Genomic DNA, 17,832 nt, shown 5'->3' with positions numbered 1-17,832 from the left:
ACCAATCATGGAACGCATTTTGAACCTTTACTGTGATGACTGACGATGTCAATTCCATCAACGACCAAATGCTTTCGACGAACGAAGACAATCTTCAATAAAAGAGCTTTCACCTTCTAACTGATTTCTTAAAGGTGTAAAATTCCTGCCGACTCTTGTAGCTCACCTAGCTGCAGGCCGAATACTTCGATCTTACGCCTACACACGCCTTCAGACAAATTAATCACGGCCAAGTGAAAAGTTTGAGCTATCACAGTCTTAATCATATCTATAACAAAATTCTCGATAGTGATTGGTTCTCCGGGCGCCTATTTGACACGTAATTGGTGATCACATGAGTGTCAAATTACAGGTATCCAATTTGAACTTTTTGTAACTGGATTCCTACGCCATTCGCACGTCAATTACGCGAGCTTTAATGGCTTCCTTCTGAATGTTTCCTACAGTTTTTAAACTTATGAAAAGCGCTACAAACCTTTCCGCCCAAAAGAAGTTCTCAAAAGACATTTTTAATTCCGAGATTTGCTATAGATACGATCAATTAGTAATTGAACCTCGAATCTTACAATTGAAGGAGTAATCGTGCACGTAATTTCAAAACGGCCTCGCACTTCGCGCTCGTCCGATTTTAAACTTCCTCCTGCGATTACTCCCTTTATTATACATTGAACTCACTATCTCTTTGCTGATTGACCGAAAGCGTACAGTGAATTTTCGAAATCAGCGTCTGCGACGTCATCAAGCTGCGGATTATACAATAGTCATGTCAAGGACACTCAAGGTCACTGGTAATCATGTCATGTATGACCGTGGTGCATGATTTCTAAGGGAAATCATGTGAAGTTCGCGCTTAGTGTTGTTTGCCGTCAGTGAAGAAGCAAAAACATGACTTCCAGTGTTTTTTTGTTCAATGTATAATAAAACAATTATTAGACTCGGTTTTTGTGATATCCAGAATAATCAAGGTCTCTGTAAGAGTTATCAGCCTCCGCCTTCGGCTTCGGCTGATAAGACTTACCTCGACCTTGATTATTCTGGATATCACAAAAAACCTCATCCAATAATTGTTTAGAATTGTACGACACGAGGTCCAGTTACTATATAGGTCCATGTAAAATGACGGTACACCTTTCCAAATTCTCAGTTTTTGCAAGGAAATGTGTGCTGGCGACAGCGTTCTGTTTGGCGGATGGTACCAGGAAAATGCAACATCGGACATTTTCAGAACGTCCTCGGAAATGTTCGGATACGTATGGGTCTTATTTGAAATTTTTGGCAGGCCCAGGTTGAATTTCTTAAGCCGGTGACTCGGTCACTATTTTCTCTATAACTGCCACATCAAAGTGGCCCATCTGTTTGAAACGAGACAAATCATTGTAGATTACCATTCTCAATCTCGGAAATCCGGAAAGCCTCTTCAGGGATTCAATTAGCCCTATTAGCCCTCTTCGCGGAGGTGAAAACACCTGTCATTGGCCAAACAACAAAAACAACGACAACAAACCTTTATTCACTAAAACATGTGCGAAAGTTGCGGCGATTTTATAGGGACAAAGGCATACTATAACAAGAACTAGAACTCTTCCCTGATGAAAAGGCCCTTTAGACTACCTTTGCCGTCACGTAATAAACTCCTCCAGGCTCGGCTAACCATTAGACCATTGCGCCTCCCTTTAGATGGGAAAAAACGGCAAGCGTGCCTTTATCAACTTTAAGTCGATAATCAACTAAATGGCACCCACTTAAACGCTTGGAACTGGTCCAATCACGCTACAACGTCTCCCACTGGGGTAGCACCATGGCATCCTTTTTTGATTATATCGCGTTACCGGTATGGTGCCAATGAACTCGTTGCTAAGAAAGACGTCAACACTTAAACTTGAAATTCTTAGTCTTCTGCCTACAGGTTTTTATTCATTTTTAGTTTGTTTTTGACCTGTTCAATGAAGTATGTTGTGTAACAAATGGTTGAACTGAAGGCTTCCTATTCGATTTAACGCGGAAGAGGTGTATGCGGCTTTTCATCTTGGTCTCGTTTCAGTTCTTCATCGAGCGTACATACATTTGCACGCAGTGCTCCTTCTTCGGGTACTGGACACAAATCAACCTTCAGGGTCCTATATCTCCCCCCTCAAGAAATACCCCGAATGGGGCTGGTCACGTGAACACCCAGAGTTTTGGTGGTAAAAAAAACGTTGATTGGGAGGGTTAGCAGAGTGTTTCTCTGCTATTTGAGCACGAACAATTTCCTAGAAGTAGAAATAAAGAAATTTCATTCATCGATCACAGAGGTCTTGCTTTCCGTTGTGCTGTCTTCGAAAAATACATTGATTAATACATGTAGCTTAAAATGAAAATGTAGTTAAGTTTTGTTCTTGATTTTCTCTGAGTAGACACTTCCATCTTCCGCGGACCAACCCACAAATACCGTAAAAGTCCATGTTTAGGCCGCAACCGTAGAAAACGGCCGCACTGCTTTTGTTCTGTTAATCAAGTTGTTCTTATGCTAACTAATTGGCATTTGAATAAAAAAGCAGAGAGGTCTGTATCAAAGCAAGGTCACCTCCAGCCTCGCTTGCATTCAAAGGCCAGGTAACTGAGCACACAAATGTAAAATGGCCTATTCGTTACTTGACGACACGTGATCCTCGATTGTTTTTTAAATACAACATGGCGGTGTCATCATTTTGTTCTCCGAAAGCGAGGTGAGCGCGAACTGCGAGTCGCACGCGAGGGGAAGAGCGCAAAAAACATAACGCCTGTACGCGTACTATTGCTTTAAGCTGTTCCGCCCCCAGACACACCCTTAAATGACCAGCCAATCACGGCGTTAAAAGAACAGTGGCGCTCGAAAAGTGCAGGTAATCATGGCGCGTTGTGAGCCAAATCTGCAAACTTCCAAGGTCTTAGAATGGAATAACAAGGTGTAGAGAGTCCTCAAACCTTTCTTGTAAAGAATGTGCGCTCTCAACCTCTCAAGTGAGTTTTGATAATAATGCAGCGAAGCACGTCTGCAAAACTTTCAACCTTTTTTTGCTGCTAGATAGTTTTTTTTTTTTTTTTGCCTCATCTTGAATGAAAATTTATTGTTATTGAACTTCCTGTCACGTTTCTTTCCTTTGCCTGCCTTTATTTTTTATTTATTTATTTTTTTAAAGCAAAACGTATGTTTTATTATAGCACCATGTTATTTAACTTTTTTTTTTTAACAGAAGGTAATGATGTGTGTTACAAAAATACAATTAGAATAAGAATTACAAACTATTACAAAGTACAACATTTTGATTAGGTACGTTGAAAAAAAAAAAGAAACTATTACTAAATTAAGAATCAATTAAATTAATCAATAACTTAACTAAGTAAGTAAAATGAAAAAACTCAAATAAAGTCTTTCCACCAAGTATTAAATTTGTTCTTAAGTACAGAAGGAAAGTCGTCAAAGGGTACATCATCGCTGTCTTGGATAGTGCAAAAGATATAATACTTGGTCACCAAGGTGACATAGTTTAAAATGTCTTTTGATTCTGTGGTGTTATCAAGCCAACCAAAAAGGATATTACGTTCAGTGAGAGTTATTATGTTTCTATGTTCTTCAAACCACCAATTTTGAAATGTAGACCAGCAATTGGAAATTACAGAACAAAGGTAAAATAAGTGAGGCAATGTTTGCGGTTGCATTTTGCATAGCTGACAGATTTCAGAATCGCATAGCTTCGTACGGAAAAGGGAACACCTAGTTGGAAGTATGTTGTGGATAATTTTATATTGAAAAATTTGAAGCTTTGTTTCGGGCGTGGTAACAAAAGTGAGGTTATAAACTTTCTTTAAGCATTCTGTCGAGAAACCATATTGTAGTAATTTTGGTTCCGCAGTTGGGGGTTGGAAGTAGTGGTCTATAATTGCTGCATAGACAGCACGGGTGGTGAAATTCTTAGACAGAGGAGGTTCTTGTGACGCGTTGTCATTTTCAATTGCTTGCCTTTATTTGGGAATTTTAGGTTTTAAAAGTGAACAGTAACTTGCAAGCTGGATTTCTGTATATTTAATAGACCAATTACGATATATTAAAATTCAGCCTAACACTATAGACCTCAGCATGAGGCTCTGGGGAATAAACCACACAAACTCTGTTATTCCCCGGGACCTCGTACTTAGATCTACTGTTTTAGGCTGAATTTCAATATAGCGAAATTGGTCTATTTACGACGACCTCCGTGGTTTGTTTCTTTAGCTTATTCGCTTCGTTCAAATATATTTTTTGGAGTATTATTCAGCTACTACAGAACTCCTGAGAAACGAACTAAGTGGGCACTATTTAACAAGGTTGAAATATGATTTTTCTCAAAATAATTGGCTTGTTTTTGTCGTCCTTTCATCTTTCATTTGCTGCGCTGTATTATTTCGTCGCGCGGCGAAGAAATTATCTGATTTCTTGTTTTTAAATTGGTTTTTACATGTGTCTGTCACTTTTATTTTCCAATGTTTTCTCAAATGTTATCTGTTATAGTAAAAGAATGCAGATTCTCTTTTATTCGGTTTCGTTTTGTCCTCCGAAGTCAATAATTAACTCATTTTGCATATTCAATTTTCCCGGGTTTTGTCGCGCGGCAAAGGAAAAATATAATTTCTTCTTTTCTTATCAGTTTTACACATCAAGTTGAGTTCTTAGTGTTGATGTTTTTTTAATATTTTGGCCCTTCATTTATTCAATTTTAAATAAACAATGTCTTGAAACCTAATCTTGTGTCTGTGGTTACTGCGCATATGGTTTATTTTTGTGCTTGCTCTCGTTTTGAAATATTCCAAAGAGCGACAGGGAATTTGGGGTAGGTCGCAGGCAATTTCATGCAGGTGTCAATGGGTTAAAGTGCCTATGAAGTAAAAAATAATTGCTGCTGATTTGAAAGGCTTTTCAAAGTAAAGAAGAATGGCGTTTTCCTTTTTGGAATATATTTTTTCGTTTTAGAGATATTCACGTTTTTTTATTATAAGTGATGACGTCATAGGTGGTTCCACTAAACAGTTCAACACTCAATCAAGAATATCTCTAGAAATATTAAAGCAGTGTTCTTTAAACTTGGCACCAGAGATGTACATCACAAAAGAAACAAAATGACACCTGTTGTGCCGTCGCCATGACAACAGTTATGCCGCTGGTCCTGTTTCAATTAAAAATAACATCACCAAATTTTATCTTAAACAAGGACCATCCACTCCCAACAATCTAATTGGGAGAGTTAAGACAATATGGGAATCATGTGTGTTCCGAGCAAGACCCTCTGTCCCTTTTCGAAGGGTTGCAAATTGCATTATGTGTTTTTTCACAGAAAGGGACTGGAGCCAAAAGTGTTGCCATGGCAACAACACAGAAGGTGTCATTCTGTTTCTTTTGTGATGTACATTTGTGGTGCCAAGTTTGAAGAACACTGCTCCAATATTTCTAGAGATATTCTTGATTCAGTGTTTAATGTTCAAGTGGAACCACCTATGACGTCATCACTTTCTTCATTTGCATAATACAAAAACGTAAATATCTCCAGAACGAAAAAAGATATTCCAAAAAGGGAAACGCCATTCTTCTTTACTTTGAAAAGCCTTTCAAATAAGCAGCAATTATTTTTTACTTCATAGGCACTTTAAAGGAGAGGGAGGAATGAGGCACGTTCGGAAATAAACGAAGGGCTTCTCGAATAGCTTCATCCACAGAACAAGATGATGCAACCGCCATGCTGTATTTGAAAAACACACGAGGATCAAGTGTCGTCAAGTAACGTATTGGGTAGTCACGTTCATATTTGAACGTCGGAACAACTTGCACAACAGTATGCGTAAAGGCGTTACTTTTTTTTCGCACTTTTCCCCTCGTGTGACACTCGCACTTCGCGCTCGCCTCGCTTTCGTCTCTGTCGCCTGAAATAAGCAAAAAAATTACGCCTGTTCTGCAGGCTATACTTGTTTTGCTAAATTACACAAAAAATTGCGAAAACAACAGAAATTACAAAATATGCCAATTGTATTTTCTTTCATCTAATCACTTTAAAAATTGCTTTTGAAGTGGTTCATTGGCTACAGAACTACGAGCTATATTATTTTAAAGAGTACAATCATATAAATGTCAACAGAAATAAAACACTTACATGGTATTCAGTGCTTAGTGTGGTGTATCTTCTACATGCTGTGCACAACTCCTCGGCTTCTGATTTTGTCATCTCAACACCGTCCAGATACAAGAAATTCAGCTCAGGAACACTGCTGAGATGCTGAATCAGGACACTGACTCCTCGGCCAATCGGATTCAATGATACGTCGAGATCAACCAGCTCTGGTACATCCTTAAGTGCACAAGCCAGCGCTGATACTTCCTCTTCGCCAATCTGTGTATCACGCAACCAGAGCTGCCTCAAACCAGGAACAAAGTTCAAGTTTTTAGCCAGCTCCATAATCCCATAGCCCAGCGGATTGAATGATAAATTAAGATTCTGTAGCAGTGTAATTCTTGGTAAACATCGGAAAACAGCTTTGGCTTCCTCTGCACCCATCTTTGTATTTCCTAGGTTCAGCTTTGTCAGAGAAGGGGCACAGTCTAAGTGGTTCGCCAGTTTAATTATCCCGTGACCCAGTTCGTTGTCTGATATATCCAGTTTTTGTAACCCATTTATACGTGCCAGTGAAGCTCCAAGTACCGCGGCCTCTTCCTCTCCCATATTAACACGGCGCAACCTTAAGACAGTCACGTGTCCAAGGTTCTCAACCAAACTCCTCACATTGCTGTACAACGGGCTACCGGACAAGTCAAGCTTGCGCAAGTTACCAGCCTGGTACAGTGAACTGGCGATCTCATCAGCACATGTTGCTGTCAAATTAATGTTGACAAGTTTTAAGCTGTGGAGATTGTCGGAAAGGTGAATGTTGGAAACCACACTCTCTATCAGCCCAGCGTCGTATGACGTAAAGAAGAGGCAGGCGATTTCGATGTCGTGCGGATGTGTTATGAAAGGTAACACGTTTTTCACAATCGCGAGTTCCTCACTTGTTGGGTCGTAAATTTCAATCTCTCTGACGAATGAAAGGCTATGCTGGCCAGTGTGGTCTGGTACGTTCTCAGTCAAAACCAAAGCACCACTGTTGTCTTGATTCTTTGACAAGTCATCAACAGGCTGCTGAGAAGGAGACACTGGTGTTGATGTGAGTTCAATGAGCAGTTCAGTAGGCAGAGCGTGCGTGTAGTCCTTGCAAATGCGAGTAAGACAGAACAACATTTGCTGTCCTTCTTTCTTAAGGAAAAAGCTTTCATCTGCTAGACTGGGGTACTTTTTTACACTCCTGACTTCCCCCGAACACAACACAAGGGAAGTGTTTAAATCAAGAAGTACAGAGAAAACTTCATCATCATCTATTTCTTTACTTCTTAATCCTTGGTCAAAGAAAAGATAGTTTGGACAACTACTGGTGGATCTCAGTAAGTGTTCTCTGGCAGCAATAGAGACCTGTTCACCATTTAGTATTAGAACATAATTAACACACTCAAGAAAAAAAGGGAACACAGCTTGTCTGTCTGACGCTGCACAGGAAAACAAACAATCCGAACTGATAGAAATAAACCTTTTTTGATCATATGACAAATCCTCAACAGAAGGCGTCACGGTGAAGTTGTACGCTGTAAGACCTTCTTTGTCTCCTATCATCTGCAGATGACTGAGAACAGCGCGGGCAGCATCTGAAGACAACTCACAGGCGAATTTCAGAACTTCAAACATCTCCTCTATTTTTTGAAAAGAATCAATTTTTGAAAGGCAGGTGACACTTTCATTTTTCTTATTCGTCAGTTCTCGAACGATGAACCTGGCAGCGACGAACTCCTGAACGGACTTATGGAGGAAATAGACGATTTTCTCAGGAATCGAACTTGAAAGCTTTGAAGTTTGCAAAAAACCAGTGTCAATAAATTTCTTACAGACATCGCTATCGGGCAGTTTGCTAGAGCTGAAATGAAGACAGTTCTCCAAAAGAGCGTAAAAAGCAAGTTTTCCTAATCTCGATAGTTCTTCTGTGTATTCATCTATGCTTTGAAACTCCTCTTCTGAATCTTTTGAATTCAGGTGATACAAGAGGGTCTGCATGAATCTTGAGTAAAGGTCCGCTCCAGATGTGGGTAGTCCTTTAATGTCTTTCTCCTTCCAAACTAGACACAACATTAATAGGAGAAGTGGTATCTTCGCCATGTCCCAAATGCGTTCTTGTTTTCGCAGATATTCAACAAGCTCGTCTACGTCATTCTGATCACTGAGGAACTTGCTTGCAAACTCTTTGACTTGCTTCACACTATCGAACCCGTTGAGCTCGAGTTGAACATGACTGTGCTTGCTTAGCTGCTCTTCTTTTACTCGCCGTGTTGTGATAACAACACAACAACCTCTCAGTAGACTGCCTCTCCAGATCTTATCAACTGGAGATGATTTTCCACCGCTGTACTCGTCATAGCCATCAAAAACGAGCAGGACTTTGCCTTGGTTATCACGGACATATTTATCCAAGTTATCGACTGCCACTGGGTCATCAGCAGACAACAGCTCTGCAGTCTCTAGCATGGTGCGGAAATCTCGACTGTCGCAAACGTCTCGCAACTTAATTAATAGTAAAACATCGAACTTCTTTAGGATTTCTTTCTTGCCTCTGGTCCAGTCCACAGCAATTTTCTGAGTGAAAGTAGACTTTCCTATTCCCGGTCTCCCGTAGACTAGAATTCTTTTAGAGTTAAGACGACCTCCGTAGCCTTTAAACATTTCAGCGTAATCTTGAAGCTTTTCTTTTGCTGTTTCGTCAGGTTTTCTATCATCTCTCACTATTGATAACTGTATGTAAATCTTATCAATATCTACTGTGTTGTCTTGGTCCCAAGGCGTGATTTTCACCTTACTGTTCGTGTTGTAAAACTCGTGCAGCTCTTCCAGGCACGATACCAAAAACTGTTTGGTTGGAGAGTCTGTTGAGAAGAAATGAGAAGTCGTTATTCTTAACCCTCCCTTAATTTGAAAACTTTGATTATCTAAATCTGTTGTGTACGCTAAACACTTGCTCGAGTTAAATATGTTACGACTGATTTCAATTTAAACAACTCTTACTAACAGAGTTTGAGGTCCGTAATGTAAGTTAAGGACCGAGTTTTCTCCCTTTCAATTTCTGCTGGCCCAAGCACGAAGCGCGATGGCCATAAATCGAACGGAAAAAAAACGTCGTTTCGTAACATACAGTACTCGCTGTGAAGACAATGTTAGTAAAACATTTATTTTATCTCTAAGTGTGTTTGATGGCTTCGGAGACAGCTTTAAATTATAGGGAGGAATACACTAAACTGACAAATCACAGTGCGCGTGACAACAAAGCCTTACAAAAAAGTATAATAACAAAAATTATCGTAGGTGGCGTTCTCCATAATTATGTTACAAAAGTTTGAGAGTTTCCATGGCTATGCGTGAAAGTTGATATATCTTTTTTTAATCTAAAATCCAGACAAAGTACCAGTTCAGTAGATTTCTAGTATCTTGAATTCTGCGCTACAATATCTTGAACTAAGACTAGTTCACCCGAATTTTCCTCACAATGTTACAAATTTCTTTCTTTGTTTCGGGGGGGGGGGGGGGGCGGGCGGGCGGGTACCAATGTTGTATAATAAAAGTTCAGTTTTTTCTTTTTTTTGGAAGCTATCCACTGCTTCAGTAACTATAATGAGAAGACAACGATTTTGAAGGACTGCATATAAAAAGGACAAAATTGATGAAAATATCATTTATATTTATGTGTTTCACAAGATATTGGATTGTGTCAATTGCGCTTCCCTTTAATTGCATATTACCTGATTTACCTCAACCATTTGATGAGTAGATTAATTGTAAAAAAAATTTATTGTTGGAGAAGTGCATCTAAATTAACGCTCAACATGTTTTAGTTTATTTTCGGGCCCTAAGTGACTTTTGGTTTGGGGCTAATCAACTTCGGATAAGGGGCTTATTGGCTGAGGTTACAAATAGGGACGGTGGGGATGGTGGTCATTTGTCAATCAGACTCATAAGTTTTGACTTTTCACCACTGAGGACTCACTATCAGACAAGTTGTCATGAGCTGTAGGAGAGAGTCTTTGTGTCCAGTCATGCAGGTCACATGCTGGGCCTTTCTTATACAATACTGAGCCAGAGGAAAGGAATAAGAAAAAAGATTTGCAGTGTATGACTCACTGTGACTGGCATATTTCAACAAATTAGATCAAATGGACATTTTTCATGTCTTCACTAGCCAAGCACATATTGCATTTTGTCCTAAGTAATAAAAATACCTTCAAATTTGGGGCGCTTGGGTGGACTTGGCCCTTGTGCTGACACATCTGCAAAAAAAAAAAAGAAACAGGTTGTACGTTTAGTGATAAGTTAATATAGATGGTGAAATTTAAGCTCGGTAATGAAATGTGAAGGTGAATTAATGAACATGACACGAGCGTGGGACAAAGAAAAATTCTGAGTCCCCGACAGGAATCGAACCCATGACCTTGCTCTCCATGAGTTCTCGTAGCTCAGTGGATAGAGCGCCCGCCCGGTGTTCGGGAGGTCATGGGTTCGATTCCTGTCGGGGACTCAGAATTTTTCTTTGTCCCACGCTCGTGTCATGTTGATTAATTGACCTTCACAGGTTGTACGTTTATTCACACCACAGCAGTCTGAGAGGTATTTAGTCAAATTTCTTTGAGAGAAATATCTAAAAAGCAGTTATCATTTGCAGAAAAATTATTTGCCCCTTTGATTTGCAGCACAAAAATGAATACAACTGGATAAATCCCTGTTGGACATTGTCATTTAGTACACTGTCCATGCAGTTGTTATAGAGTAAAAGGGAGGGAAAGAAACATACGTATAAAATCAGGCTGTCACTATGGTCGGGAACCAAGGATTTCCCCCACTACTAGGAGTGCGAAACACAGCTACTCTGATAGAAAACTAAGCATACATGTAGAAGACCTGGATAAAATCTAATACTGCAGTAATGATACACTAATGACAAACAAGGGTTCTTTTTTTCTGAAATTTAAACTTTCACTTTACCAGCAACATATAACAAGCTTACATCATTCATTCACTCATTCCTTCAAGCTTACATACAAAAACAATGTGCATTGTAACAGAATAAACATCTTAGATGTTCATGCGGCAGCAACAACAAAATGTTGGAAATGACACTTTTCAAATAAACATTCAAAGAGTATACAATCATAAAATGTGTTTTCAACTAGATCAGAGACCTTTCTTGTCTCAATGATTTTGGTGCAAATTCTTTGTAGCTTTTCATTTCTTTTCGTGTTGCAATGATAGCCCCGTAAGGCATTGCGAACATAAGTAACTCATGAAAGCCTAATTAAAACGTCTCAAAGTTACATGCATGTAAACAAAAAAATTGAAGAAGTTTGCCTTCAAATCATTCAATTTTGTTTCATTAGCTAAACAGACGTCGCTTTTGGGGGGGCTTCAAAATGTGTGAAAAAGCTTTTCCTCAAGTCCATTTCAGGGTTTTTTCAACTATGTAGAGATTGCATTTACTGCTTATATTGTCAATAAACCTGTAAGCAAGCAATGCTCCCTCCATGGTTTGTATCGCATATGCGACAAAAAACGAGGCTGAAACTGACATTTAGTTTTGGCTTCTAGAGTGCGTAGCAATACTGTATTTACAGGGAACTGCTCCCGTAGATTTTCCCGGAGAAAAATTTTCAAGTTACCTTAATGGGCATGAGTTCATAGCAGTCAGAAAATATTAAATTGCATCAAGTGAAAACCATAATTTGTATTCATGATCTGCCAAATGCATCAAGTTTGAAAATAATGTCTTGTGGATTGTGAGGAGACCCTATCCCCCGCCATTTTTTTTTTCATTTCCCCGCCTACTTCAAAATAAGTGACAGCCCTAATTTTAAGTACAGTGGAACCCCGCTAATCCGGTCACCGATGGGCCACAAAAATCTGGCTGTATTAACCGGGTGGTAGTATGAAAGACGTTCTTTAAATAAGAAAATGACTGACTGAGCTTTTTTTCAGGCCAGAATAAAGTGACTGTAATAGCAAGGTGGCCGTATTAATGGGGTTATCGTAAGGCGGGGTTCTAGTGTAATCCTAGAAGAAAATGCACCATGTGGTTTACTTACAACAAAATTCTTTGGCCACGTTATTAAGGCCAACTCTGACACAACACAAAGCGTCGTAGAGCTCACGATAAAGTGCATTCGACGATGTTGTATTTCTCCAGTGAAGTAACATCCGATATGGTTTTCTTTCTTGATTAGCCTGTATTTCGTCCAGTACATCCTGACAAATGCCAAGGTGAAGTCCTAGCTCCTGCCACTTTGCAGCAATCTTTCCCGCCAGCTCATCTAGTTCAAGGTCACCAGGTTTGCCTTCTTTGAAAGCAACTATATGTGAAAGAGGAGAAACTTCCAGTTAACCAGTGATGCAGTTTTCTTACATATCAAAGTGATAATAACATCAGAATGGCATATCACTGGTGCAGGTTAAGCATACATTTGTATAGATTTCAAGATTTCCTGGCCATGGTACAACAAATATAGATCCTCATGAATAATCAATGGCCTTTTAGAAGTCTATTAATATATTATTTATAAATAAAAGTAATCGAGATATTCAGCTGACTGCCTTGCACTGGTTTCAAAAGTGCAGTCTAATGGTTCAACAAAATACTGTTTAACTTTTAATGGTTGGATTGGGTTTCTATGTTTCTTGTCCCAATGAAATTTCTATATTTCCAGTGGGTGTTTCATGAATGCCCCTATCTTCAGAATTATCAAAGGGTGTTTTATATCTAAAGCTCCCCCACCCTCTGATAAAAATAGGTCTTGAAATGTTTAATTCTTTAACCCCTTTGACATTTCCATTTTTCCACTGCGTGTTTCATGAATGCCCCTATCCGCAGAATTATCAAGGGTTGTTTTTATATCTTATGTTCCCCCACACCCTGATAAAAACAGGTCTTGAAATGGGGGTAGTTTTTGGATGCAGTTCCACTCCTACACTGGAAAATGGTGGAACAGTACCCAAGGACTGATGTGTTGCAGTTGATTGCTTTGGGGTCATGCTGGTTGAAAGCAGAGAGGCTGGGCACAGTGCTGTCATTTGTCCCCATTAAACTACAATGTAATTTCTGAACTACTAAAACAGCTTAGTAATCAGTTAGAGACAGGCTCTGCCTCTAGGGTCTCCTTGGGAATGTACAGGACATGTCACATGTGGGGCCATTCTCATACAGAAAGTGTTTATGAGGAGAATTACGGCTTTAGCTTTGGAGATTTCTGCATCTACTTTTTGCATCCTGTGGTGAAATTAGGTCTAATTTACATGTCTATAATTTATAATAAAATGTAATCTGCACGAGAAAACCATCCATCCTTATCATAAATAACTTGACAATTGCAGCCGTCATTACCATCATCCTCTGAACTGCTGCTAGCGTTGGTTGCAGCTTTAGACATTGTGATGATCTGCTTTGCCAATATCAGTTCTAAACAGTAACAAAGCAAAATTGCTAATTAATGAAAGGTCATACAGTTTGTAATGTCTCGTTTTGTAACAAAAATTATTTGACAGGAACCATGGAATATTAACTGCAAGAGTGTGAACCTGATTTAAATAAATTTATGCCTTCATGTTGACAGATTACATGTTGCATAAATGGAATGTTATGAGCAGTAATACATGTAAGCCTGGTCTACACGAGCATTGTGTTATCTTATGCCACAGCGTCAACAAGTCAAAGTTTAGTGTGTCTTTGCTTGGACAGCAAGGCGGAGGTGTTAAATATGGTGCTAATGAACATATTTGCCACATTTTATGTGACAAACAGTCTTCACAAGCCATTTTTCGTATCTGACAACTTTAATTTATCACACACCAGCTTTTTGGCAAAAATATTTATCACTTTAAAATTGGCTAATTTTCCTCCTCTACATGTACATGATCATTAAAATCAACTTGTCAATAAGCAATATCCAGATGGAGGGTAGGTGCAAAATTACAGCAAAGCAGGCAATAAGCAAGCGTGTGGGCGAAATGCAAATAAAGGAGGCCACCTTTTTTATTCCTCCACTCTCTTGTAATCCTTTTCTTGCTCTCCTCTCTCTATTTTTTTGCATCATTTGCAGTGATTTTAAGCCCTTTACAAATCTTTCTTACATGTATATGAGTATGGGGCTCCCAGAGCTCTGCTATAAATAAAGCTATCCCAGTCAATTTGCAGCAGAACCTATTGAAACTTGGTAGGCAAATAGTTCTACATGCAACACACCTAAGGCTATAAATAAAAATTTCCATTCCCATGGCAACCCACTCTTTCCAGTCCCCTCTAACTCCACCTAACATATGTAGTTATATGCTTGCTGGATCATGCAGATGAGGCACCATTGCCAAATATCAATATGGGAAGTTCAAGGTGACCAGAAAAGTCTTTAATATCGGGGAGGTCTGGAACCCAGTATGTTGCCATGGTAACAAAAATGTTAAGCTTATATTGTGAAGCACCTCTAGTAAAGTCTTCCTGCAAAGAATGTATTGGCTGAGATATCTTTCTTGTTCATAAAAGAGATATTTAGTAGTAGTAAACTGCATTTTGTTTCTCGTACAGATTACTTGTCTATGTTTTAAAATGGCCTTGATAAGAAAGATGTGATTTTCCTTGTAGTAACATTTAAATACTTCAAGTTGCAGTCAATTAAATTCTATTGCTAAAATGACAGCAGATCAGGGAAATAACTAATATATATATTGAACTACTCACCACACCATCAGTAATAAATGAGAACTTTACATGTATGCAGCAAAAGCTTGATTCTTGAGTATCTCTAAAGTGGATAAGAATAGACAAGAAAAAATATGTTTTTATCAGTATCAGCTTAGTAAAATTATTCAATTCTGCTGACAAATTAGCATCCAGTTTACTGTATACACAGTATGTCTAGATTTATGAAAACAGTGTTCAAAATGAAATTGCATCCTACTCAAGCACGATATAAAAATTTTAAATGTCAGCCTTTTTTTATGAATTCCTCATACCCAGCCCCAGGGTAAGCACCTGTCACACAAAGCCAGGAGCTCAGAGGAAATAATAAAAATAATAACAATAACAAACAATAAAAAAATAATAATAATAATAATAACAATAATAACAATAATAATAAAAAACAAAATAAACAATAAACATACTAATTCAGTAATAATAAATAAGGTAATAATAACAAAGGGTGAGGAGGATGGGAGCAAACACTAAAGAAACTCTAAAACTGATCAAGATGCCCCGAAGACTTCGCACAGTAAAAACTACAACCATTTGTAAAGGCACATGCATAAATTGCAACAATAAACTGCTGACCCGGGGGCACAGGAAACTGCTCCGCACCAGGCCTACTACAGTAACACAAACCCAAGCAACAAACCAAATGCCACATCATGCCACCAAAAACGCTAATAAATGCCAATGCCATGCCAATGCCACGCCAACTACTGAGCAACATGCTCCTTGTCATTAACTAAGTTAAATAAGTATATTTAACCTCATTTAATGCGCGAGTCACACAGGGAGGTTGGGTGCCCAGGAACCTGGGGGCTGGAGCTGCCCACCCCAAACTCAGGTAGCAAGAGCATCTCAAAAGCCTGCCCTTCCCTGCAACCCAGCCACAAGCCCCACCTCCCCTGCCAAAAGGGCCTCTAGGCTGACCCAGACTGGAGAGATGGGGGCTCGTGGCCCATAAGCCACAGCTCCCAAGGGGCCAGACCTGAGGCACCCAACCCAAGTAAAAGAAAACTCATAAACGCCAAACCTGCTACGCTGATACACCAGCCCGCCAAGAGAGCCAGCCGGTGCGCAGACACAGTACTGACAAACGCCACTAGACCAGCGACCTCAAGTCTTAATCAGGTGATCTGGCAGTCCCCAGGAAGGTGCTGTAGTGGCAGCACTAATCCGGAAGCTATGGCCAGAGCAACTACCCGAGCAGCCTACCAAAGACAGCAGTTGGCGTGTTAAGGGACAACCATCAGCAAAACAAAACAATGGCCCTGGGGAAGGGCCACACACAGCCAAGAAATTACCCAGAGCTACCAAAGGGGAGACGACATTACTGCGCTGACCGATGCAGAGGCAGCAGCCAACGCGAAAAAGATCCATCCTCAAGCACCTGCAGGGTATTGGCCTGCACATCACTAACCCCCAGGCCAACGCTTGGATCAAACAGAGAGTTAGCTGCAAACCCATCAGCATGCAAGAAACCAAAGAAACCAAGGCAGCATGCCGCCCAGAGCACGACGTGGCCCTGGGAGCCCAGACGGAGGCCCCGGGTGAGTTGAAGAAAGGGCAAGTGACAAGCAGGGCTTTGAGGAGATCCAGAGGACCTGGGGCCGCAGCAAGGCCCACCCAAGGGGCCAGGTGTCTGAATCTTTGAAACTGAAAACGTGAAAGAGTGTCGGTAACAGATGAGGCCTTAAAGGAAAACGAACGGCGCACTGCCAACAATGCTAAAAAATGCATCAAAAACATTAATTTAGAGTCCCGGAAGGTACCAGAAGACAGAACAGCCACCACCAACTCATTGTCACACAGGAACTCGACCCGCCTAGAAGACCACTGAGGACCCCATAAGTATACAGCCACAACAATGGGAAAGAGCTCCCTGTACGCAATAGACAGGGGTTGCTGTGATGCTGACCATGGACCGCAGAACCACTGGTGCTGGAAGATGGCTCCATAGCCCAGAGTGCCGGTGGCATCAGAAGAAACTTGAAAATCAGGGATGGGAGCCCATTCTGGCATCAGGAAGAAGCTGAGCCCATCCCACCTGTGGAAAAGTTCGCACCACCAGGCAAGGTCCAAGCAGGATTCCTGGTTTAGACAAATGGGATGATCATCACATCTCAAAGTACACAGTACATGCGACGGAGGAACGTTCAACCCTGGGGGGCGATGTTGCATGCATGGTGAAGGTGGCCAACAAGGAACTCTAACTCCTGCCACTTGCAGAATCGCTTGTCAGACCAGGACTCCAGTAGAGTGACGATGCGCTCTCTCTTGTCAATGGGAACCCGTGCCTGCAGCTTGACTGAGTCCAGCTCGATAACTAGAAAGGAGAGACAAGTAGACAGGCCCTCCAGTTTGTCTGGGTGAAGGGGGAGGCCAAGTTTGGAACACAGCTGAATACACGCATGCAAGCTGTTGTAACAAACTGGAGAGGAGGGGGGACCCAGAGTGAGAAAGTCATCTATAGTAAATAATGACAGAGGAAATCAACACCATGGTGAGATGTCTACATTCACTGCACCACATCTGCGATAGCAGTGAAGATGTAAGGCGCCGACCGAAGACCAAAAAGGGAGAGCCATGTCCACATAATATTTTTCCCGCCACTTCACACCCTACAGTGGGCGATCCCAAGAATGACCTCGCTGTGATGAAACAGCCAAAGAATTTCCTTCATTTGCCTAAAACCACAAGAAATACTCGCAAAATTGCAAATAAATTAATGACCGTTGCTTCTGGCGAAATAAACTTGCAAAGTAAACACGATCTTATTTGTCACCTATCGAAAGTGAAAGCTGCAACTTCAACGTATTCCATGGCTGACATAATACCTTTTTTAGCGTATTTATTATTCTGTTTGAATCCAACGCTTCGATAAAACCAAAAGAAGATATATTTTACCCACAACAAAGAAAACAATATCCGTAAAATTGTCCATGTATTAATTTTTTAACAGCTTTTAGCGAATAAACACCACACATTGCGTGACTCAAAATT

At 40.3% G+C, this 17,832-nt stretch overlaps 2 protein-coding genes across 5 annotated transcripts in view; one reads left to right on the top strand and one right to left on the bottom strand.

Moving 5' to 3' along the window:
* The window catches only part of LOC145500761 (NLR family CARD domain-containing protein 4-like), an 87,713-nt gene that overhangs the window by 5,171 nt on the left and 64,710 nt on the right, over positions 1–17,832 (bottom strand). For 3 of the 4 annotated variants that reach the window (XM_081480290.1, XM_081480289.1, XM_081480287.1), the window contains exons 2-6: positions 14,824–14,887; positions 13,477–13,551; positions 12,185–12,448; positions 10,331–10,378; positions 6,138–8,983 (exon numbers count right to left, since the gene is read on the bottom strand). In XM_081480290.1, coding sequence (XP_081336416.1) covers positions 6,138–8,983; positions 10,331–10,378; positions 12,185–12,448; positions 13,477–13,522 — 3,204 coding nt within the window. In that variant the 5' untranslated portion in view covers positions 13,523–13,551; positions 14,824–14,887. The other variant, XM_081480291.1, reaches the window with a different exon arrangement.
* Positions 1–17,832, top strand: part of LOC145500774 (guanylate-binding protein 6-like) — a 40,386-nt gene that overhangs the window by 17,324 nt on the left and 5,230 nt on the right. The gene's annotated exons all lie outside the window — the stretch shown is intronic.

Source organism: Orbicella franksi, chromosome 10 (genome assembly GCF_964199315.1).
Source record: "Orbicella franksi chromosome 10, jaOrbFran1.1, whole genome shotgun sequence".
NCBI lineage: Eukaryota > Metazoa > Cnidaria > Anthozoa > Scleractinia > Merulinidae > Orbicella > Orbicella franksi.
Note: the sequence above shows the minus strand (reverse complement) of the source record. Positions and strands in the feature narration are given on the sequence as shown.